The sequence below is a fragment of the Temnothorax americanus genome, unplaced genomic scaffold, assembly GCF_048541705.1.
Source record: "Temnothorax americanus isolate GAGA-0224 unplaced genomic scaffold, ASM4854170v1 Scaffold42, whole genome shotgun sequence".
Classification (NCBI taxonomy): domain Eukaryota; kingdom Metazoa; phylum Arthropoda; class Insecta; order Hymenoptera; family Formicidae; genus Temnothorax; species Temnothorax americanus.
Window position 1 is genome coordinate 274,975 of NW_027509570.1, and position 23,899 is coordinate 298,873.

The 23,899-nt window shown below is 39.1% G+C and overlaps 1 protein-coding gene and 1 long non-coding RNA gene across 8 annotated transcripts; one reads left to right on the plus strand and one right to left on the minus strand.

Moving 5' to 3' along the window:
• Positions 1-8,957, minus strand: LOC143902961 (uncharacterized). 4 transcript variants are annotated; one of them, XR_013258545.1, is made up of 3 exons: positions 2,355-2,664; positions 1,744-1,806; positions 1-185 (listed from the first exon to the last, which is right to left on the minus strand). It is a non-coding gene; the product is annotated as an uncharacterized LOC143902961 (long non-coding RNA). The 4 variants fall into 4 exon arrangements; XR_013258546.1 differs by lacking the exon at positions 2,355-2,664 and adding an exon at positions 8,562-8,957 and having other exon boundaries at positions 47-185; XR_013258547.1 differs by having other exon boundaries at positions 47-185; positions 2,070-3,620.
• On the plus strand, positions 60-22,242 carry Schip1 (Schwannomin interacting protein 1). 4 transcript variants are annotated; one of them, XM_077416215.1, is made up of 12 exons: positions 60-201; positions 4,037-4,108; positions 5,710-6,017; positions 6,450-6,545; positions 7,921-8,273; positions 8,964-9,344; positions 10,405-10,942; positions 11,925-12,022; positions 18,423-18,534; positions 18,842-19,197; positions 20,027-20,238; positions 20,527-22,242. In XM_077416215.1, exons 2-12 carry the CDS (start codon positions 4,053-4,055, stop codon positions 20,681-20,683), a joined length of 2,667 nt encoding a protein of 888 aa, XP_077272341.1. In that variant the 5' UTR covers positions 60-201; positions 4,037-4,052; the 3' UTR covers positions 20,684-22,242. The 4 variants fall into 4 exon arrangements, with proteins under 4 accessions (XP_077272341.1, XP_077272342.1, XP_077272344.1 ...); XM_077416216.1 differs by having other exon boundaries at positions 8,964-9,332; XM_077416218.1 differs by lacking the exon at positions 6,450-6,545.
• Positions 22,243-23,899: the final 1,657 nt, after the last annotated feature.

Sequence of the window (23,899 nt, forward strand, 5' to 3'; positions counted from 1 at the left end):
TCAGCCAAGTCGCCAGCGTGGTGCCCGACCGTCTCCTCGCTCGCTCGCCGAGCGCATTTCCGAGTGTTGTAAGCTCAGTGCGTCTCCCAGCGACGGATGCGGGACTCCTGTTAGGCCGACGCTCGAAGGACACCGGACAGCGAAGAGACTCTCCTGCGTCTTGCGGGAAGAGAGACGTCGGTGACCTGTCGATTTGAAGGTGTAAGTGAATTGAACGGTATCGCCTATGGGGGTGCGCGATTCCACATGAACGCATCGATAATACTTGAGTGTCTCAGCTAGCAGAAGCTTCTAAAGGACGTCTGAAAAATTTTATCGTCTTTTAGACGTCTTTGCGATGTCTTTAAGACGTCTTTTATAACTTTCTGCTAGCTGGGGGTACGAATTATCTTTCGAAAACTCGACGGGGAATGAAAATCGCGAGCCTGCGGGAAAATATCTAGGGAATCGATCGGAGCGAACCAACCACCTAATTAATGAGTACATCTTTTCACGAGCAAGATATTGCCACGTTGCAACGTATTTTTTAGGAAGGAGGACGCTCTTCTAAAAATAAACCGTTATTCTCTCTGAATAAGGCGATATTATCGAAAGATGCAGAGGAGAATATTAGATTTTTTTCAATTTTCTCTGAGGGACGATGTAAACCATGGAATTACAGCGAAACGAATCGATGTAATAAGAGTAATAATCTGTAATTGTCACTCGAGTAACCTTGCAACACTGTTTACTATGGAAAATTATAATGAACAAGTCAGTGAGGATTACATGTCAATTTAAATGAGCCATATAATGGGAACTGTCGGGTAACTGGAACAACGTATTGATCTCTCAATAACGTCAATAGCTATTCTAAAATCATGAACGGACGAGACTCGAGATACCAAGCAAGCAAGCATGGCATTCATCTAGCAAAGGATCATAAAATAATTTTTATTATTTGTATTTATTTTTAAGTTATAATATGGAGAGAGAAAGAGAAAGAGCTCGGTTCATTAGCCCACTTTATTTCCTTCAATTTTTAATCTAATGAACCTGGAACTATCTTTATTTTTAATAATCTTCAATTTAATTAATACAGGACCGATATATATATGTATAATATACCATTAATTAGAGAAAACACCTTTACGGTCAGCACTAGATCTTGGTAGCCTAATAATATTATTCGCGTGAATTTTATGTACATACAACATATTCTTTGCCCTAGCAATCTTCAGTTTCTTCTCTATAGGGTCTCATTACATCGCCTTAATTGTTCAAAGCTCTAACTCGTTTCGCTCGATCCATAGACCCTTTCTCGTACTTTTTTTTTATCGATTTTAGAATTTTTCTTTTTTTTCTGGCCTCGATCGGCTTTTTATAATTCCGATTGAAAAGATCGGTCATATCCGTTTACCTTTTGAGCGGTTTGTCCGATCATTTAAACCTGGATTTTTTTCTCAGTAAACGGTCGATCGAAAATAACGTGTATGTTCTATATCGCTCGCGTGCGACCGCTTCGCCGAGGCGAGGGCCCCGAAGCGGAACGGGCGTCGATGCACGCGCACGGCAAAGTGCATCTCGTTAACGAGCGAGGACGCGCGTGCAAAATTCGCGACACGCGCCGGCGACGCTCTTTCGCTTCAGACAGAAAGAACGGCGTTGGCGTTGCACGACGCGACGCGACGCGTTGCGACGCGGCGTGGCGGATCGATCGATCAACGCGTGACTGTCTGCGTCAAGTAAAAGAGTAAAACGCACCGTCAGCGAAATCATCAGGTCTGACGAAAGTCACTCTAAACCGACTGTCCACATTAATCGGAACTGAAATAAAAATTATATATGAATTAGTGTTATAGTACACATATAGTATATATAGTTATATACACTATAGTATATAGTATATATACACTATAATATTAATTAGTATATATATAATACTATAATACTAATTAGAGTATATTATATAGTGTATATATTAGAAGAATCTGAAAAAATTTATAGTAATATATAAAATATATAGAATTTCTTCTTCATAAATTCTGCAGTAAATCAGATTCCGGGAAATTTAGATGGCACGAACTCACATGAAAAATAAATAAAGTCTTAAATGTATAATTAAAGAAATTTCTAGAACAGAATTGAGTTTCTGCGGAGTGTTCCAAATCTACTAAATATATATATATATATAATTATATATTTTGCTACAGAACTTTCAAAGAGTTCAAAGTAAGCTTTTAAAGAAAATGTTCAGAGATAATCAATAGTTAGGAGGATCGATAAGGACGCAATCGTTCACGTTCAGCTCTACATGAAAATTTTTAGAATAATGCGAAATTTCCTTGGCGGGTCGCCTTTTTAATACACTATACACTTTTCGGAGGAGAAGGCGCACATCGCGAAAGAATACACGAGATATTGGAAAGCGAGATGAGGGTGCAGGTTGAGGGAGCCTCGGGGCTACCTAAGGGTTGTCGCGCACGTGCGAGACAGAGATGACGCTACGTAGACGACAGTGCCGTTTTACCTAGGGTAGCAACAACGTGCGGCGGTCCGCAGTTTCCTTGTGCAAAATATAAAAACAAATTTAATAGCACATTGTCTATAAATCTAATATATATCTTTTTACGAAAAAGTTTCGTTTGAAAATCAGAGAAAGTTTAGTTCTACAGATACATCTGTTAATTAATATCTCAATACATAATGTGATTTTATCTACTTGAAATTTTGCTTATAAAGAAACTTTTAATAGCCAGTTAGCTGAAATATGAAATCAAAGAGTTAGTTTCTATACAAATCTGTTTTGATTTCTCAAATTTGTTATACATTTATATTATAGAGATAAATAACACGAAAATTACGCGATAGATGTAGGTCAACGTATACAAAAAAAATACATATGGATATAAAATTTCTAATATTCTACAACTCGTGCACAGCTCTAATATTCCACAACTGTTATGTGAAACACACTCAACAATAAAATGCAGCATAATTTAACGCAAGAAGCGCACACTTGTTCGGTGTAATAAATTACAGAAAGTTCGCGGCCCGAATAAGCTCCAAATACCTACGCGTGTAAATTCACGTGTCCAAGACGGTACGTTTATGACACGCGTACATTTAAGGGCGACGACGTCAACCAAAATCTCCATTTAACTTAATCGGCGATTAGTCGAACCAGAGTCGCTTGTGAAGCAAATTTCCAACTATATAATTCATTAAATTGTCTCTATCTATATATAATCCTAATCTCTCCTCTTCGTCGAACAACGAAACATTATTAATCAGTGTTAACAAGATGCTACAGGTATATTACCTGTCAAGTTAATCGCCGATTAAGATAATCGGAATTTGGTCGAAATCACCCTCGTAAAATCAGGATACAATTAAGAGCGAAGGGAGAGAGAGAGAGAGAGAGAGAGAGAGAGAGAGAGAGAGAGAGAGAGAGAGAGGGCGCGAAGTCTCCGGGTGCCGGAACGTGCGAAATCATCCCTGCGGCGGAAGCGGGTGATATTGGCGAATAGGGGGACGGGAGAGTGAACGGGGCGGGGGTGGGACGGTGGAGACGAGGGTGTCGGTCGCGAGTCGATAAACCGCGGGGCTGAACGCGGAGAGCACCCTTGCGCACGGCTACAACATGGCGGACGGTGAGTCCCATTCCCTTTTTTTCCCTGCGGCAGCCCTCTGCCGAATGCCGGCCGGAGAAGCCGGTGGAGTCGGCGGAGAGTTCGAGCGTGTGTTTCACGCGGTCGATTCGCGACTCCGCTTGCTTTGTTCTCGCTGCCGTTCTCGCGCCCGATCGGCAGTCTCTCGGGGTTTTTCGCGAAGAATTTCCGCTTCCGAGCGCGCGCTCTCTCTCTCTCTCTCTCTCTCTCTCTCTCTCTTTCTCTCTTTCTCTCTTTTTCTCTCTTTCTGTCGCTCGGGAGAAGGGTGACCAGTGATCGGCACTGAAGTGCGTGCGCGAAGATTCCCTTTCTCCTTTCGTCTCTGTCTTCGTCTGTCTATCTCGAAGAAAACGGTGAAATTAAGCCGGCCGCGCGTTCTTTTTCAGACGAGGATCAATCGATATGCGACTCAGGGAGTCCGTCTCGGTGCCGCTGCATCCCGGTGGACTGAACAACAAGTAAGTAATCTTCTGAACGACGAGACCGGGATCGGAAGAAGAGTGGTTAATTGACAGCCGGCCGCGGGCAGACGATCATATCGGCGGAGATAACGATAACAATCGTCCTAATCGAGAGAAACGGACGCGGAAGTTGTGAACGCCGCAGTTCATGGAAAAGCCGTCACACTTTGTTCTCCATATATTACGTAATGTGTTTCTCAAGTGCCGGTTTTAGTGGCCCTTATACATCAGAGCCGTTTTTAGCAGTAACGAGCTGCGCGTTCTTTCTAACGCTATAGAATATAGCTCACACCAGTTGAATGTCCTCCTACACTGTTAAATATTAAAGGATGAAATGTTATTTGAATTAATACCTTGAGTTAAATAACATTTTGTTATTTTTAACAAAGCATTAGTTTAAAATAATAAATTTCGACACACCTGGAACGTTATTTGACTCAAGGTATTAGTTTAAATAACATTCCACGTGTGTCAAAATTTATTATTTTAACACAAAACAATGTTATTTTAATTGCATTAGTTTAGTTGAATTAACATTGTTTTAGTTAAATTAACAACATATTGAGTAGGAGCAGTAGCAACCTATAGGAATGGTTTAAAATGAAGTTTAAAATTGAGGCTGCGGTCCACTTGACGCTACAAATGCTTTGGAGCGTTCTTCTTCTCCTTCTTTCTTCAATGAAAGAAAAGAGAAGAGGAATGCTTCGAAGCATTTGTAGCGTCAAGTGGACCGCAGCGGCGCAGCCTGAGTATAATTTGACACTATGAATTTAACATGTATTTTAAGCACTTTAGTTATTCAAAAATCACTTATTACGTTTAAAATCTTCGCAGCCTTTTTGTATAATGTGTAAAATCGAATTGAAGATATATAATCTTCTTTTTACCCTGAAGAAATAAGAAACTTATTGGTCCTTTTTTACTTGTGAATTGTGGAAACTATAGAGCCTTATACAATTGATTAAATATTAACTTAATCTTTCGAATCTGGAAAAGTTTAGAAATTAAACACGAATTAGCACATTTCTTTGAAAGAAATTGAAGGTAGTATCTAGTTCTTTCTTGATAGCAAAAGAAAAATATGACAGTTGCTTTGACTAAACGATTTAAATCGAATTTTGAATTTAAAATAAATGATTTATAAAAATCCACGCTAAATAGTTGCTGAAACATTCCAGGAGCAACAACAAAAAAACGACAGACGAATTATTTCTGTAATTTGAAAAATTATCAATTTATTTTTATTATTTCAATTTTATATATAGAAACGATATTTTGTTATTTGCATTCTTCCACGCGTGCATATATACATCCAAGCGATACGAGCATACACATACACAATAACGGCTGCGGCGTGTACGCAGACGTCACAGGCTGCAAATGTCAGTCACCGTAATCTTTGCCTGACCAAGTCGCCTGATTATTTCCTAGTTATAAGTTAACGCTAAATATAAACGTCTGATCCCGCTTCCGCGGCGACCGTAGGCGTGCTGCCGCCTATATACCGCCTCGGCATCGGCGTGCCCGAGGTGGTATACCTAACAGCAACGCTAGGTAGTATCGATCCACCTGGACTCATTTCTCGGTCTCGCACGCAGCCAGCTCCGCAGGCACAGCCCGAGCCGGAGCGTCGTCGGGGCCGGCGAGATCGGCGATCGCAACGAGAATAACGCGGCCCAGGTGCCGCCGGCCGCCAGTCCCGTGTCGGTGGGCTACCCGAGCGACGAGTCGGCTGACTTCCGGCTGGCCGAGGACACCACCACGTGGTCCTCCCTGGCGATCGCGCGCGACAACGTGCAGCAGAGCAACCCGTCGACGCAGCAGCGATCCGTCAACGTCAACAATAATCTCACCGAGTCGAGGATACGAAGGAACAGCTCCGTCGAGAGCCTCGCCAATTACGAAGGTGAGCGTGTGTTGCGTGTGCGTCGCTTTATAAACTTATATTGATTTAAGAAGAACCGATGCTCCTTTAAAAAATATGCAACGAGATTTACTCTCTTACTCTTTTTTTATAATTAATAATTGAATTATCGAACCAAAATGACGATTATTCCCTTAAATTCAGCGAGATATCGCTATTGATTATCTCCTACGTCGACATTTATGCTATCTATATTCTTCAATTATTCACTCACGCGTGAAATAACTCGTATGATTGACGCATATATATTGTCAGTGCGATACGGCCGATTCATATTTTGTATATGCAATTTTAATCGCAAATCGGAGAAATGTGATAAATTAATTTCGGAGAAGAGAAACTGTGATAGAGCGTAAAAAGGATTTAGAAAAAGACGAAAAAGAGAGAAAATAAGTAAAAGACCTGTATTGTTAGGCACGGTCGAAGAGCAATCCGCCAACGTAAACAACAATCTAACCGAGCTGAGGATACAAAGCAGCAGCTCCGTCGAGAGCCTCGCCGATTACGAAGGTGAGCTGCTTCGTCCCCGAATCATCCCATATGCACAATTGAATCGCGTTGAGAAGACGCGAGAGCTTCTCAATGCGATTGAATCACGATGCAATCCATAAAGAAAAATTTCACGTAACAAAAAATAAGCGAAGAGGTAATTCTTAAGGTAAATGGAATGGTAAAACAAACAAAACGTATTTTTTTTTGTCGATTATATAAAAATCTTTTAAAGAATATCTAGACAATGAGCGGTTGCACCTGAATCATTGGATCTATCAACTTCGCAGATCGCCACTTCTATCGAGCAATTGATTGGCCTATTTTTTAGTCACGCGCTTCTCTCAAGTGCCACTCCATGCACGACGCCCGGGATTTTATTGGAAAACAATGACGGTTGAAGGTTTCGTTGCAAAGGAGCGACAAGGCGAACTTCGATATTTTCCACTGGCTGCCATTAATAACGGCGTATATCCTTGACATTAAACCGTTATCCGTAAAGTGCAGGCACGGGATTTTTAGTTTAACCGAAGTCACTCGCGCGGTCGTGTTGCGGCGCAAAATGTGATACGCTTTCGCGATAATTAGCTCTCGTAATATGCGAGAACTATGACATGACTTATTTTAAATCTACTAATTGCAATCTAAATTCAAAAATTATCAGTGCAGAAGCAAAAGGGTGTGGAAATCAATTATTTATGAAATGTAAAATGTCTAGAAATCTATATAGAATTTCAAGCAATCTATGAAGTTTAGGGCCGGTATCACAGTCTCCGATTAACATGATTCTCCGATTAAACTCACTCTGCATCTCTTTCTAACTATCCCCCTAGAAAGAGACGAAGAGTGAGTTTAATCGGAGAATCTAGGGAGAATTACGTTAATCGGAGACTGTGATACCGGCCCTTAATGTTACAAAATATGCCAGTAATTTCAAACTTAAGCTACGTAGCAGCTGATAATAATTCACCGTGTTAATTTGTCCCACTAAACCGAGGATCCATACGAAGGACAGTTTATAGAAAGAGTGCAGTCTATGCAGCTTTGCACAAGTAATCATGTATGAAATCAAAGATCTAGTGATTGTTCATGCATCACTGGTCCATCCGATGACGACCAACAGAGCGACGACGGTACCAAGAATTCTCCGAGACAGAGAGAACCGTTAAAACCGGGGAATTTATTCTTATCGATGTGTACGGAAACGAGTCGTGTCGCATGTGTGCGTCAAGTATCGCGGGTGGGCTGTGAGAGAGACGATCAACATTTCCTACGAGCGCACGAGCCGACCGCGACCGCGACCGCGCCGCGATGATGACGATGAGTCACGGGTTACGATCCGTCCAATTATTCGGCCTGTGTGGCTGGAGACGAGTGTAACCGCGAAATGTTGCAGGGCGTAACTCCCCGCACGAGAACTCGTCGCGCGAGCTGACGCCGTCCGAGTGGTCCGACTGGTCCGAGGAAGGGAACCTGCCGGCGGGCTGCCGCGGCATTGTCAACCCCAACTACCCCGGCTTCCAGCATCTGGCGCCTTCCCTGCTGTCGGACACCGATCTGACCGAGGACGAGCACGACAGCTATTCCGATTATCCGCCGCTCCATCACCACCATCACCACGACGAGGTGGCCCCGTTGCCGGAGAACGACAACGAGTACAACAACAATATCGACGACAGCGTCAATCATCTCTGCGGCCAGCGCAACGATCGCAAGATCTTCTACGAGAAGCCCAAGTTCAACATACAGGTAATATCCGTCATTTGAGCGGATTAACCGTACTTGTAGCTTGAAAATGAAAGCGTCACGGAGAATTACAAAGATGATCGGGAGATGTGACAAATTCAGGAGTCTGTAGATATGAGCGACATTTATTACACAATATTTGGAAGATATATTATATGTTATCTTGAAAAAGGTTCGATTCTATGTCAAGGTTTTCAGTTCTAAGATTTGTTTTCTTTTCAAGGCAAAGAACTCCGAAGATGTTGAGTGCCGGATGAGACATTTTTTTTTAACAGCGAACAAAATACATACCTGGATGACCAAGATGACTTGGTCTTTTTATCCGGAACTTTCTTCGATTCTGAGACCTTCCGTTTTCAAATGTTTTAACAAAAAGATTTCAACCATTCATCGAATCGTCGATGAATGGTTAATTTATCTGTCTCTATTGAGCTAAAAAGAACGTCTGATTCCTCTGCGTTGGCATTCATCGTCAGCAAAGGGATTAGACCAATTCGGTTTGCACGAGTCACGTCACGACAATCGCGCGAATTTGTTCCGGGATGAGTGAGTCAAACATATCACTGGCAAAACCGCGGGCGACAGTCGGCGACTGTCGTATCAATGCGTAAAAATAATCGAGCGCGTCCTCCTACGAGCGTACGCCCGCTCCGTGACATCATCATACCGTTCTCGTCTCTCTCCGTGTTCCAGACTGTGACCTCTCTGTACGAGGCGGTGGTGCCGCCTTCGGAAAAGTGCATCAACTACGTGAAGAGCGTAGAGATCTCGAGGTCTGAGGAGAAGACTCTCTCGCCGGAACCAGAGGAAGTCGTCGTGAACGGCATCGTCGAGGCGGATATAACCCATCTGACGCTTCTGGCCGAACGGGAGGAGAGTCTAGCCGACCCGGTGGACCAGCGCGCCCCCGATTTGTCGCAGGTGACCTTCAAGGATAAACGTGAGAGGGAGGTACCCGTCGAGGTCGAGCTGGTGGAGCTGACTACCAGCGTGAATGAGAGCCTGCAATTCCCGGAGATCGAGGAGATCCTGGACTCTGGGAAGACCAGCGAGATCGGCGAGGTGAGCTTAAAGGTGACTTTTGCGATAACGATTCATTAAGATTAAGTTAAGAGATCTCGAAAATTTTTATAAAATACAACAATTAGAAATGTAATTAGTAAATTCCCACTTTCTGGCTGTTATGCTAAAGTTAATAAACTATATATTATTAGTAAATTCAAATAAAGATTACTCAAGCCGCTTGTAATTGACCCGGGGGAAAAGTTTTTCATGTATAATTATGTATAAAATATTTTCTTTCTCTTGTATAATCTTTCGCATCGTATACTAGAAAAATAAGAAAAAGAAGAATTTAAAAATAATAAATGTGGATAATTTTGTTGTTTCTGCAAAAAAGTAAAGTTTCAGGAAATTAAAAAAAATTACCTATACGTAATTATTTATAAATTTAATAAAATTGTGTGTAAAATATAATTATATATGATTACATATAGAGTATTGCATAATTTAATCGCAATTTTACTTTTTGTAAAAAATACATGCAAAAGTTATTTATTATTATTGTTGTTGTTATTATTATTATTATTATTATTATTATTTTTCTGACATATACGAACAGAGATTAAACGAGAAAAAGAAAAAAACATATGGAAATATTTTATATATATAATTATGTATAAATAAATTTTTCTCAGGTGAAGTACATGACTTAAAATAATATCTAAAAAAAAGTGGACGTTTAATTCACTTGATTTTATTTAACATTTTTAAATTGTATTCTGTATTATATAATTAACATTTAAATATTACGGTAGTATTTAACATTTAACAATCTTGTATTTATTTAAAATCTAAGCTAAAGCCGCCTTGAATTCTATTAATCCCTAAATTCCGTTGTTGCCGATTATGTTATTCCATCCATAATTAATACTTAATTATCATAGAATACACAATTTCCGCGGCTTCTCTGTCTGAGGCCCCTTCAATGTTATTATGCAATTGATTTGCATGACAATTACTATCCCGACTAATCCTACTTCCTGTCATTGGTGCCTCTCGCGCCTGTCTGATTCGCGACGTTCTCGTGCTACGGTCGATTAAACGCGAAAATGATTTTGGTGTGGGCGCACAGACGGAGGACGTCGCGGTGGAGCACATCGACCTAATACGCGAGGCAAAGGAGCTGCCTCACCCAGATCGCTCCAAAATAGGCAACCGTCAGCCGGTGACGACGACGACAACAACGTCGACGGGCGGTTCGGCCGACGACGTCGAGTCGGAGAGCAACAGCGACTACTCCGAGGGCTTCGCCGAGGAACGGCCGACCTATACGAAGCTGGAGGAGATCGATCTGCTGTCGAGCATCGGCCGCGACATCGGCGTCGATCTCGAGAAATACGCCCAGCCGGTGCCGGACGTGGTCGCGATGGAGTCGATTGAGAGTATGCGCCAACCGCGGCCCGCCCCGATCGTTAAGAATCACGTGGACACCAACAAGCTGTTGGATCGCGACCTCCCGGAGGCATCCAGCGCCGACGCCCGGAAGAAGGAGAAGATGGCCAAGAACCAGGCCAAGCGCCGTCAGCAGCAGCAACAGCAGCAACAATCGCGAAACTCTAATTCCCAAAGGCGTCCCGATAAGCGCAGAGTTGACATCGATAACGGATCTGGTAGGTATCTCAACGCGTGTCATTTTATTATTTTATCCTATTATTCTAGTTTTCATTTCCGATTATATCTCTTTTTATTATCGTTTTATTATTACATCTATTAAGAATAGTTTCTATCATTTATAATACTCTGCTATAGTTAGTCTTCAAATATTAATTGTAACTAGTTTGTATATTAATGTAAATTTATTTATTTAACAACTTTTTATTATTGTGTGTGTGTGTGTGTGTGTGTGTGTAAATTATAATTAATAATTTTATAGAATAGGTTTCTTAGAGAACGTAGATATGTTACTAATATATTTCTTTACAACTTTTTATACATTTTTCACATTTTTATGAGCAAAACATACTCTTCTTAAGAATATGCGCAATACATGTTATGGCCTATTCTACGGCGAGTCAGGTAATTAACTGACTCGCTTTTCAGTAATTGGAAAAATAATTGCTCTTGCATTATCAGCGGTGATGAGTCAGTAATTATTATAAGTAATTTCACACCTGCCTTGAAAGTGCTATTTTTAAATAGCTACTCCTTTTCATTTACCTTAATTAAGTTTATTATTTTCAACATTAAATTCAATATTTGGTTTCTTAAATTAAGCTTATATCAGAATTAATTAATTAAGTATTAATGAACTTATAATTGAGCAATAAGATTTTCTTGTCAGTTTTTTTTATTCAAATCTTCCGAAATAATGGAATATTAAATTTTTAATTAAAAAATTGATGTCAAGCGATGAAAATTTGTAATGAATTTGAGACACGCTATATAAAGATATATATGTTTATTAATTACGACCCTTATGAGAAATATACGGTTGAATCGAGATAAGTCTTAATTTTTGACCGACCACTAGAGATTACGTGCATGCGATGGTCCGGCACTCACTGGTTTCCGTTATCGGCTGTTTTGGTCGTGCCTCCGCCACGTCGCGTCGTCGCTGTAAAAGTTTATCACGTTTGACATTCGCTGTTAAAGGTGGCTTCGACGTTTACAACATCGAGACGGCAATGCCAAAGATCGATCTGGACGCGATCGAGTCGCATCTCAGAGCTGCGCGTGAGGAGGAACGTCGGGTGAGTAATCAACATTCTTTTCCACACGTTTATTAGCAATTATTTTTTACTTGGGAATTGTAGCAGGATTACGGACTTACGTAGGGATCAATGTACAAATTTAATAACAGTACATTGCTTCTTTCTTTAAAATGTTTATATACAGCTCAAGTCGTTCTTTTTTTATTGAAGTGTTACACTATACACGCTCTTAGATAATATTGTAAAAGAGGCAATTTTGCGTATATTTATCTACTAATTCATTCTTCGATACGTAATACAATTCTATTGATTTCCAATATTTCCTTTCTTATACAGAGATAAGTTCTTAAATTAACTCGAACTCTCGGGTCAATGAGAGAGCCTTCGGTTCATTCACACTTCTGTCCGACTTCACGTATTCCAATATCCCATCTGGTTATCGTGGACTCTTGAATACGTTCGGCAAACACCGATTAGAGCGTCAATTCTGTCTAAGGTTTCGCGTTTGTGTCGAATGCATTTTGCGGGGGCATCTGTGAGTAGGCGGACGCCGTATGTAGGTCCCTATTTGATACGAGAACTTCGAGCAGACACGTACACGTAACAAGACTTCCAAAGGAAATGACTCTCGAGCTTCAGATTTTTTAAAGACTGCTTTAGTGGAACTTTCCTTCTAGTTCAGTATACTATAGAATTTAACGATGAAGCAATTAAGGGGAACGATTAAAAATAAAGGAGAGTGATTACTTAGCATCACGGGCGTGATAATTAATATCGCGCGACTTTGATACACTCGATGACTTCGAGCGACGGAGTGTACGGATCGATGAAATATAATAAACAAATCGTTTAGATATATGTGTAACTTTTCCATCATTAACGCGAGAGAAGAGTGTACAATTTCTCTGCCTACGCACTCTTCTTTTGATACGACAGATTTTTTACTCTTGCCCGCCTAGATCTAGAGAGCGGTGCAGCATCGTGCTCCGAATGTTGAATCGCGCACAGGGCAGAAGTCACGCATGGCCAGTCAACCGAAACGCTTTACGCACGACCCCCCGAAGATGATTTAACGATCTTTTGTTGCAACGACGCGACTGACGCTGCAGCTCGCATAGCGCAATAAGTTTGGAGCGCTTTCGCGTGCGGCAGATGAGTCCCTTTCCAGTAAATATAATACAATTGTGCAAATTGAATGCATAACTTTCTACTTCGTGCGCTTGATTATTGCACGGCGAAATACACCGTGGTTTACGTAATTGTTTTTGTTGTTTCTATGAAAATATGCATAAAGACAATAAACGATTTAAACCAATAGAAACCTTTTGAGAGAGAAATTATTTAAAAATTAATTAAGGTTTTTTTTCTGTAATTATATTCTTATTCATATTCTTCAACTTTATAGAAGAAGAAATTTTGGTGGCTTTACGTTTTGCATAAAGTTTTATAAAATATAAACTATAAAATAGCCATGCTTTTGTGTCTTTAAAACAGTGCGTTTAATTTTTCAAGTTATCAAGCAAGTTATCAAGTTACCAAGCACACTAAGCAATACGTTACGAAAGACATATAACACGTGCAATATGTATAGCGCAAAACGCAATAATAATGCAAAACTGATACCATGGGGTCATCAACTTCCTTGCGTTTGAAAGTTTTACTCCCGAGCGGGACGCACCGAACGGAACTGCGAGAATGTATCTCACTATCAAGCCATTCATTCCGAAAGCTATCGTACTATAGGCGTCTATACGGAGCGCGCGACATCGCGGATACGATTCTCCACCCATTTTCCGGAGCGAGTTGTAAACTCGGAAACGCGGCCGACAATCACAGAAGTCAACACACTCTCTCGTCCAGCACTTTCACCAAGGATCCCCGTGAGAAGCCTTCCTAGATGCTAGGCTCCAGTAGACAAGGCCACCACCACGATCGCCGCCAACCACCACCATCGGCCGTTGAACGCCTCCTCCGCGGCCAGCAAACCTTAACGAAGGATCTCGCTCGACTCGCCTTGCAGTAGTCTCGTGCCGTCTTGGTCTCGCGCGCGTGTAAATCTCGTGACTCGTCCTCGAGGTCGGTTGCACCTCGACAGCCTTGGTCTCGACCCGAATCCGATCGGCGGATTCCCTTTCTAGATTACAGTTCTGCTCGCGATAGCGCAGAAAGAGAGAAAGCGAGCTTGCGAAGCGAGCGGAAGGAGAGGAGTAGTATAAGGAACTCGTCCAGAGAAAAAAGTTTCTGATAGAACTGCAGATAAATTTTGCGAGAAACGAAGCTTTGTTCATCCGAGGTGCGCGATCATGGGCAGCAGCAACAAGTCACGCAAGCATTACAAGAAGGATTCGAGATTCGTCGCGGATCTCTACACGTTCACTTACGACGACGACTTGGATTGTGTAAGGGATGCGTAGGACGAAGGGCGACAGCGTATATCCGATGTAACTTACAATTAGACACGAAGTGAGATAAACGCTGGAGCTGACGCGTTGAAATGTGGATCGCAATTAAATTCGCTCTGTGACTCAGGGAGCGCGGAGTAATCTGATATTTATCGCGTTTCATTTTTTTCACTTTCAAGTGACAGATTGACAGTGATCGTGCCCGTTCTGAATTACTGAAACGCTGTTTTCAACGAAATCACCTTGCAGCTTGACACGTCTTTCTTAACGCGCGAATCTTTTTTATAATATCTTTCGAGCAGTATGTTAGGAGACACCTGAGCTACATCTTTATCTTAATTCTTGATTGATTAATATAACGTCAATATATATAATATCTATTTTTGGTTGGATTACTTAATGTAAATTAACATTGCAAAGAATTAGTTGTAATGAAGTAACAATTTAATATATTGGTTCAAAATTAGTTTATATCAATATTATTTGTCTATATACATTATACAGAATTTTAAGAATAATGTGATAGTCGAGAATGGTAGAACTTTATCTAACATATATTGCAACAAAAATTAAGGAAAAGAGAATTATTGTTTATTATTACATTGTTTTATTACAATGTTTAACAAAAGATGATTTTTTTTTTAACACAAGGGTAAATAATAGTTTTTTGGATTCTCGAATGTGATTCCATTTACCAAAGCACTCTATCAAGTCACAATTTTGAGAAATTTGTGGTTAAATTTGCAAAAAGGGCATTCAACAATCGTTTTTTAATCTGTTCTTTGCTCTCTTCACCCGTAGAGGTCACACTGGGTCCAGTGGACCCCAGGCTAACTGGGGTTAGCCAACTTATTAATAAAATATACAGTTTTTCTCATAAAAACAGTTTTTTCACTTTATTTTACACGTTCAAAACTGACCCCTATTTGATTTTACGAGTTTCATAATTTTTTTCTCGCCTTTTTTTAACATAAAAAAATTTTAAAAAGGAGAAAAAAATTATTGGATTATAAAGAGGAAGTCTCTTAAACTAAATTCCAGTTCAAGGCTTGAGTCGATACATTAAAAAGAACGCAAATGGCAACTGTTTTTCTGCGTGGGGTCCATTGGACCCAGTGTGGCTACTACGTTATTTTTAGGAGGTGTGTCCTCTACGGGTTAAAGTATATACATATGTATATACTTTACAAAAAATATAATTTTATACATGAGATATACGCACATCTTTACGATATCTTTGAAGATTCTTCAATTTTTCATAAGGAAACAGGTTGTTTCTTCTATTTTATTTGCTTTTATTTCCATTTTTGATGCGCGTTCCTTATAAATTTCATTTTCCATTAACGAGTTCTTTTTTTCTGTCAAAAAAAGTCATTTTTTATATATGTTTAATATCTTCCTTGTGTTTGTGAGTGAGATCAGAAAATTTATTAAAGTAATCGTTGGCAAGCTTTTCGTATTGCGTTTTAAGTTCATGTAATTCGCATTGCGGAGCAGATAATTAAGCTTCAAGTTTTGAAATTTAAACTCGCGGCACAGACATCGAGTTGACAATTTTCTTTTTATAGCAATCCTATTTTCATATCGTGTTCTTGTTTCGCTTTTTCCAGTTTGTTTAACAATTCTCCAATGTGCGTTTGAAGAGCTTCGATCTGTTAAAGGTTAAACCCGTTAAACAAACGAAACATAACGAAAACTATATATTGTTAATACAATAGTTTGGGTAGCAGTGTGGTTTAGTAATAAAGCGCCAGACTCGTAACCACGAGAAACCGGGTTCGAGTCTACCTGATCACAGAAATTTTAATATTTCAAACTGCACCCCTCCCTTCGTATGAGAAATAAAAAGGGGACTCTCGTACGAAGAAACTGGGCTCCGTCTTTTAGAAGAGACGTTATAAGCTCTATTTCTAATAATTGAGAGCGAAGTATCAAGATATAATATATGATAAACATCAGGCAGAATTGCAATTTGGTAAACGAAGTCGTATTCCTCGTATTCAAAAAATATATTATTAATAAAATGGAATATATCATTAAAATTATCATTAAGTTTTTGCGTAATGAACCCACCTATCGTTGAAGCACTTGTCAATTAATTGAAACGATTTGTCACAATTTGACACAAATTGCTTCAATGTGACAGTTGGGGTCACTATACAAAAACTGACATAATTTAATGATATATTCGATTTTAATAATATATATTTTTTAACGTAACAATAACATTGTTCAACATAATTACAAGAATAAGAAATAATAATTTTTCGTAGTTTTTTTGGACGCTGAATACGACTTATTCGTTTACCAAATTGCTCTGTCACGTCACAATTTTGAGAAATTTGCAGTGAAAGTTGCAAAAAAGGGCTATTTTAGTGTACTTTGGTATATTATAACTTCGATATGTAGTGTGTTGAGGAAGTTTTATTACAATCAAAATTTAGTATAAATTGTTAGGATTTGTGACGTGTGATAGAACAATTTATAGTAAATGGATTCGTATTCAGCGTCTAAAAACGAAATGGAAAACGGTCACCTTCGTTCTTGTGAATTTTTTTGTTGAACAGTGTACTAAAACTGACTTATCATATTTTTTTACGTTTGTTGTTGCGCAGCAGCGAGCGATTATCGCGGCATACTTTTATATATATAGCTTCAACACTTTAAAGAGCGAAAATGTCAACTAGCATGGCTTTTAAATGTTTTAGCGTCAGAGATATGTTGATTATTCGAAACTACTATTCAGAATCTTTTAACGTCACAAGTTATTTTAAAATACAATGGAATCCATCAGAATTCAATTGCAAGCTGCATGAGAAATTACCACATTCCTGAGTTGATCTTGTGCGTGAATCTCGTTTGCGTGGTGATCAATGCAAGTGGATTGGATTATTACATCTGGGTGTCAGGCTCGGATGTGTCAGACTTAACAAGATTCCAAATTCCTGTTCGTATTGTCGCTGTAACAGGAAGGTCGACGAACCGCGCGACTCGGTACGGTTCCGGACCGACGCGACGCAGGCGTGAAAGTGGGTCACGGAAGTGACTCGCGGTGCTAATGAACAAGCAGATTTTAGCGTGGAAGCAAGTCCCGCTGCTGCGATTGCAATTAACTTAACTTACACTACGGGATTTTATCTATTAAACAAATCTGCAATTTGAATCTGAAATTTTGGACGATTGTAAAAGCTATACCGAATTATTCTTGTGGCATTCCACGAGTTTTAGGAGGTGTTGAGAAATTTGGAAGATACTGTTTTCGACTATCACTAACGTATATCCGATTCGTTTTCGAATCTACGGAAGTCTGTCGCCCTTTGCAAGAGAATATAAAGTAATGTCGCCGCGTTTCATGAAAGTAACAAGCGTTAATTTATGAAAGTGGCGTCAAGATGACGAAGAGGAAGCCACCACGGAAACGGATAAGCCCCCGAAACTGGTCGTCGAAACCGAGAAACCGAGAGAAACGAAAGGAGAGAATTTGGAAAGGCCTGATTGCGAGAGAGAAGATTTGATTACTCGATTCGACAGAGTTGTACGAGGCGAATTTGATCTGCAGGTGTGAATTAATTCGACAAACGTGCGAGTGGAACGTGTGTGCAAAGGTTTAACGACCGCAACAGCATGCATTTGACATCGAAAACTATCTGAATTTATGATATTATTGTTACTCCTAACTGTTGTATGATATTTACTTCTAATTATATTGCATAACATGATTAATAAGGTGGATTAGATTGGACGTCTGACTGAATTTTCAGATGCTTTCTATTCAATGTTATATCTGGTATTCACAAATTTTGATTTATTTTTGATAGAACACATCTAAGTTTTGAGTTAAATTTACATATTGTAGGAAGTCGTAGACTTTTTGAGTTTCCTAAAAATTAAAAGTTTTAAATCATAATTTCCAAGTGCAAGCGTACTTGCGTCCTTTCGAATTGTGCTATCATATCAGTTTGTTCAATATGTAAAGCGTTTAGCGACTATCGCGGTTCATGAAAGTCGACTAACATACTTTTTTCTTGTATTTACAGCGACGAAACGATCGCGAGGAGATCAGAAGGAGACTCGCGATGGGGCCTGATGCCGAAGATTTGCGCGCCGAACGTGGACGAAAACCGAGTCTCCAGTCGCGTCTTCAGAGTGGTCCGTACAGATTTAAATTTTATTTTCCTTATGATAGTATTGGATAATAATTAAGTAAATGAATAAGAGAATGCGTGAGTAATTTATTTTTAAAGTGACAGGCCACCAAATTATTAACAGATAGCATATATGGAAATTTTATTTTTACTTACTTTTATTTGCAGGAGAAAGATACATATTTAATTATATTCCTTATTATTAATACGTTGATAGGAGCAAATGAGATCAATGAATCGTCAGCTCAATTTTTTTACATGTTTTATGATTAAAATGCCAAGTGACGGATCACAAAAATGCATCTGCGCAGGAATGAACCTCCAGATCTGCTTCATGAACGAAACATCGTCGGACACTGAATCCCCGGGTTCGGAGAACGACACGTCTCCTGGGTCCACGCCCACGTCCCTCAATTCGAAGCAACTCGATGGGAAGCAAGCACCAACGAGACCACAGATGTTGAGTCTTCCATCTCTAAGACTCGACTCGAACTCCACACCGCCGGTCGATGAGGCTGACTTCTTCGCGCGACAAGCCAGACTGCAGACCGAAGCGCGAATGGCCCTGGCACAGGCCAAGGAAATGGCACACATGCAGATGGAAGTGGAGAGACAGAGACTGAAGCAGAGCCCCATTACCGAGATGGTGCGATGCAGCTTGGAAAAAGTAAGTGGGAACTCTAATTCGTTGATTAATAATAGTCTAGATAACATAGACTCCATTTATAGTAGAAGAACTCCGCATAAAGGAAGCCGACAAAGGAAACATATGTTATAAGCAATAAAACGAATCTTATGCTATTTCTATAAATCGATAACGATTATTAAAGGAAGAACAATATGAATACTTTAGTGCGGATTCTTGATAAATACATGAAATTCAAACAGACACTTAAACAAGATTTGTAATAAATGAACGATATACTTTAATTTTTTAATTCGTAGATTGGATATATCACCTTCGATCAGTAAATAAAAATACAGAAAACTTAATATGTAACATACTTTTACACAATTCAAGAAATATTTTATTTCATATTTCAATTTATAGTACTATGGTCTATAGTCAACTTATGATTGAACGTTCTCAACGTTCCGTAACATTCTCAATAAGCAAACTGCCCGCAGTATGACAACAGATTGACAGCAGATTGACAGCAGATTCGTTCAGATATTGTAACAGATCTGATATCACTTGTATCCGCATTAATATGTGTTTTACCGGCAAAACCTGCCGGTATATAATAAACAGCGGATTGTCGGCAGAAATCGAACAGAATCTGTCATTTTATAAATGGCTATGAAACGGGATATTCAGTTTCTGCAGTCAATCTGCCATTATATTCTGTTAGCAGATTCTATTATATTTCTGCTGGGATTCTTTCGACAAAATTTGTAGCAGACACTTTCAAAATCTACGTTGACAAATTTGGCTATTTAAGTTTTTTAGAATCTATTAATTTTTTATTATTTAATGAGCTTTTGGATTTTTTCAGGTCGGTGTACAGCTGGGAGAGGACAGACGTAGATTGTCCCGTGTGCTTCTCACGGAATTGAACGTCGCGCAGCTGCAAGTGGTAGCGAACGACTTGCACGCGAGGATTGCTACATTAAACGAAGCGCTCGTTGAAGGACTTTTAAGAAGAGACGATTTACATATGGAGCAGGATTCGATGCTCGTTGATGTGGAAGATCTCACTCGATATTTGTGAGTCCTAAGATTTATAGCCCAAAGGATTTATTACAATTTTTTTTTTTTTTTTTTTATAAAAATAGTATATTACAATTTAATTATTTCTTTCTTCTTAATTTTTTCCGGTTTTTATCTAAATTTATCTACAGATTTAATAAAAATGTAAATAAATTAATGAAAACTTCTTTCTTTTTGAAATCATCTTTTAATTAACGAAATTCTAATTACAAAATTATTGTAATATATAAAAAACACAATAATTGAAAAAGAAAGAATATTAACGATTATAATTTCGTTATGCAGAGGTGCCAAGCAGGAATCGTTGAAGAAGAAACAGCAAGGCATGCAGCATGCGGCAAATCGGATTCATCAGCAATCCTCTCCAGCTCCAACGAAGTTGTCGATGAAACCGAAATTAACACACTTGAATCGCGGCCTGGTTGCCCTTGTAAGAAAATAATCCTTCGCCACGAGACTGCGCAGTCTCGTCGGAAATTGAACTCCGAGCTGAGAAGGGCACCACGGACTTTAGGGACGTGAAAAAGCGAAAGAGAAAGAAGTGAAGAGAAGCCTCCTTTTTGAGATAGGAGAAACTTCTTTCGGAAAGAAAGGTAAAGAGAAGGTGGTCAAGAAACTTTCTTCAACAGACGAGAACGGAATTTTCATTAGAAAAAAAAGATGAAGAAAGCTTCTTCGAAAGAAAAAATGAAAAACCTCTTTCAAGAACGATGATAAGGGAATTTTTCATGGAAGAAAGAATATTGTCAAATATAAAAAGACGATTGCGTTAGAGGCCGTGGTGTGCGTGCTCGAGAACTCTGAAAAAAAAAAAAAAAACGTAACGATCAGCTTTGATAAACGGTGGAATCGATTCCCACCGTTCTCCGGTAAAGGGAGAGCAGCAAGTATCTTTCCCCTGAATTTCCAAGAGTTTTTACAGCTTCGTCGTTAACGTGGAAGTAGAAATTTACATATTTGTGTACCGCATAAACAAGAGCAGAGCAACGATCCTTCGTTTGTACCCCCACATTGAGATTCTCCGTCTCTCTCTTTATCTCCTTCTTGTCTGTATATTCGCTCTCTCGGCCCCTAAGCTCAGATTATGTCCCGCGACATGCATGCATGTGTCTACGAGTGTATCGAGTTATTCGCCTTTAAATAATAGCGTATCATTAGCGAGAACGGATCCCTTCTCTGTACATATAACGAATCTAATATTATATTAGATTATTGCCGTATCGAGATTTCACCTGGTGTTTAAAGAGCGCTTCGTTCCGGTCGTCCAATGTAAGTCGCGTGCGTTGATGTGATGTTAATATTTCGTAAAGTCGTGTTTAATTTAATTGCGTGGTAGGGTAATTTGAGCAACAAAAATTTCTGTATCTTACACAAATCCATCTTTAGATTTATAAATTCAACGATTCAACGATAAGTATTCTGATGTGTATAATACTCTTGCTTCGGTAGATCTCTAGATCCGCCAATAGAAGCCGCCAGCTGATTAAACAAATCCTTCGCGTATAAATTTGTCGTTCCACTCGGCTTGACTATACGAGATATCGGCGAGACGATGAACCAGTTTTTATCTGTCGCAAACGACGAAGAAAGTTAATTTACTTTCTTGAACGACACAATGCGCGCGCAAGGGAAAGTGGAAGAAACGGTGAACGCCAACGCAGGCGAAGGGAGTGCAACGACCGTGAAGAGCGAAAAATGCGTTACATATCCAAATAGGTGATCCAGTATGCAAAAAGCGATTAGTCCATACATAGGACAACTTGTGAAAACATAATCGGATAGAGATACTTGATCGAGCGTACCGTTTGTGAAACTTAGTCGTATATGCAAGTGTTACGGTACGAAGACGACTTCGAACTTCGAAATTGAAATTATTCCATTGATATGGATTATTCGGTTCTTGCATCGTGCTATCGTTTTTGCATGCTGGTCTCTCACGCGATCTCATTCACACGCAGGATTTCGAATGTAGCCGAAATAAACCTTAACGAGTCTAACAAAGCTGCAGCTAGCTTCGTTTCTTAGATCCCTCAGCTCACTCTTAAATTAAGATTATTTTAAGATTATATCAACTCGAAATAGACCCATTTTAAATAGAAAAAATATTCATATGCTGACGCGTGTGCGTAAAAATTTATGTGATCTTCTGAAAATACTTTCGATTCTTAAATCCCTGATCGATTTTAAGTAAATTTGCAAGAAAAGATTACTTACCACAAATTTAACTATTTAGCGATTTCACACATTCTAGTATGTATTATTTATTACCAGTCCCAATACGAATCAGTTCTCTTTGACAAATTACTTTCATAAACGAATAGATTGAGTGTATTCAGCTTGGTCAACACTTTTTTCGAAAACGTCGAAATTATTCAACTGAAATGAAACAGCTTCATCCAAAAGAAAGATGACTACTAGGCGGAGAGCTGACGACACTTTTGGCCAAGTGATTTTATAAATTACGATTTTTCGTTATATAACCTGCGTAGACGATTCTCCTTCGATAATCCCGAACACCTGGCTGGCCGTACTTAGGGGGTTTAGAAGTACGCAGATGAGAAAAAAAACGGATTTTCAAGTCATAGTATAAGTCTTAATTTTTATCGGATATTGATAATTGATCACTCAGGAACATGTAAATAAATTGCCAGTTTGATTGCTCGGGGGGAATTAGTCGCCAGGCTTAATTAAAAATAATTAAAAATAATTATATTTTCAAGTCATACTATAAAAGCTGGGTTTTTTTTTACTAACAAGTATAGTGCTAACACATACCACCCAAAAAAAGCCAAGTGAAAATTTTGGTGGCAACATCTCTAAAAAAATTATTGAAAATGCACAAAGCCGGCGGAGAGGTCTGACGGTTATATCCGGCTATTAAGATATTAACCACTATAACTTTAAAATTTCGTTATTCTCTTATTATTTCTCTTATTATTATTTAACTTCGCTATTTATTTGATACTATACAATACTAATTTTTCTTTAACTGTAAATAGTCAAGTATTACGACAACTAATTATTTCTAAACACTTTTAAATTGAGACGCAGATCGTCAAATACGTGCAGGGTATTCGCTCCGACCTAAAATTCTGGATGGCATATTTTCCACAAAGCTAAAAGTCCCATTTTGCTCAAGTAGCATTTTATAGCATTAGAATACTGAAATATCGTGTTATTAAATATAAATTAAAATGCAACGCAAGCCTCTTTATGAAAAAAATTTTCGACAAGATCACGATATTTTTTCATAAGGGCCAAAAAGTTATTTCGACATTTCGAATGATAACCATCAGTTTCATTTGGAATAGCAGGAAGAACCATATCTCGATATTTTAGCCCATGTGTAATTCTTGACTTCAAAACAATTCGACACTTCAATAATGTTTTTTCAGAAAAGAAGATAATTGGACTACCATCATTATCTTCACAAAAAACGCAACGCTGCGCCAGCAAAGCCATTTTTTTTTATTTTTACATACTATTTATTATTTATCAATTTTTTCATAAATTGTTACGATAATGATAGTTAAAATACACGTTTTTAAAAACTCATATGGACGCTAAAAACAATTGAGGCCATCATCAGACCCCTCCGCCGCGCGCCGGCTTTGTGCATTTTCAATAATTTTTTTAGAGATGTTGCCACCAAAATTTT

Excerpts from the sequence above, each read along its gene's own strand:
- Schip1 (XM_077416215.1), top strand. The coding sequence starts at position 4,053 with ATGCGACTCAGGGAGTCCGTCTCGGTGCCGCTGCATCCCGGTGGACTG. Across the intron at positions 6,546-7,920 it reads GAGCCTCGCCGATTACGAAG|GGCGTAACTCCCCGCACGAG; the intron begins GTGAGCTGCTTC and ends GAAATGTTGCAG. Across the intron at positions 9,345-10,404 it reads TCGGCGAGGTGAGCTTAAAG|ACGGAGGACGTCGCGGTGGA; the intron begins GTGACTTTTGCG and ends GTGGGCGCACAG.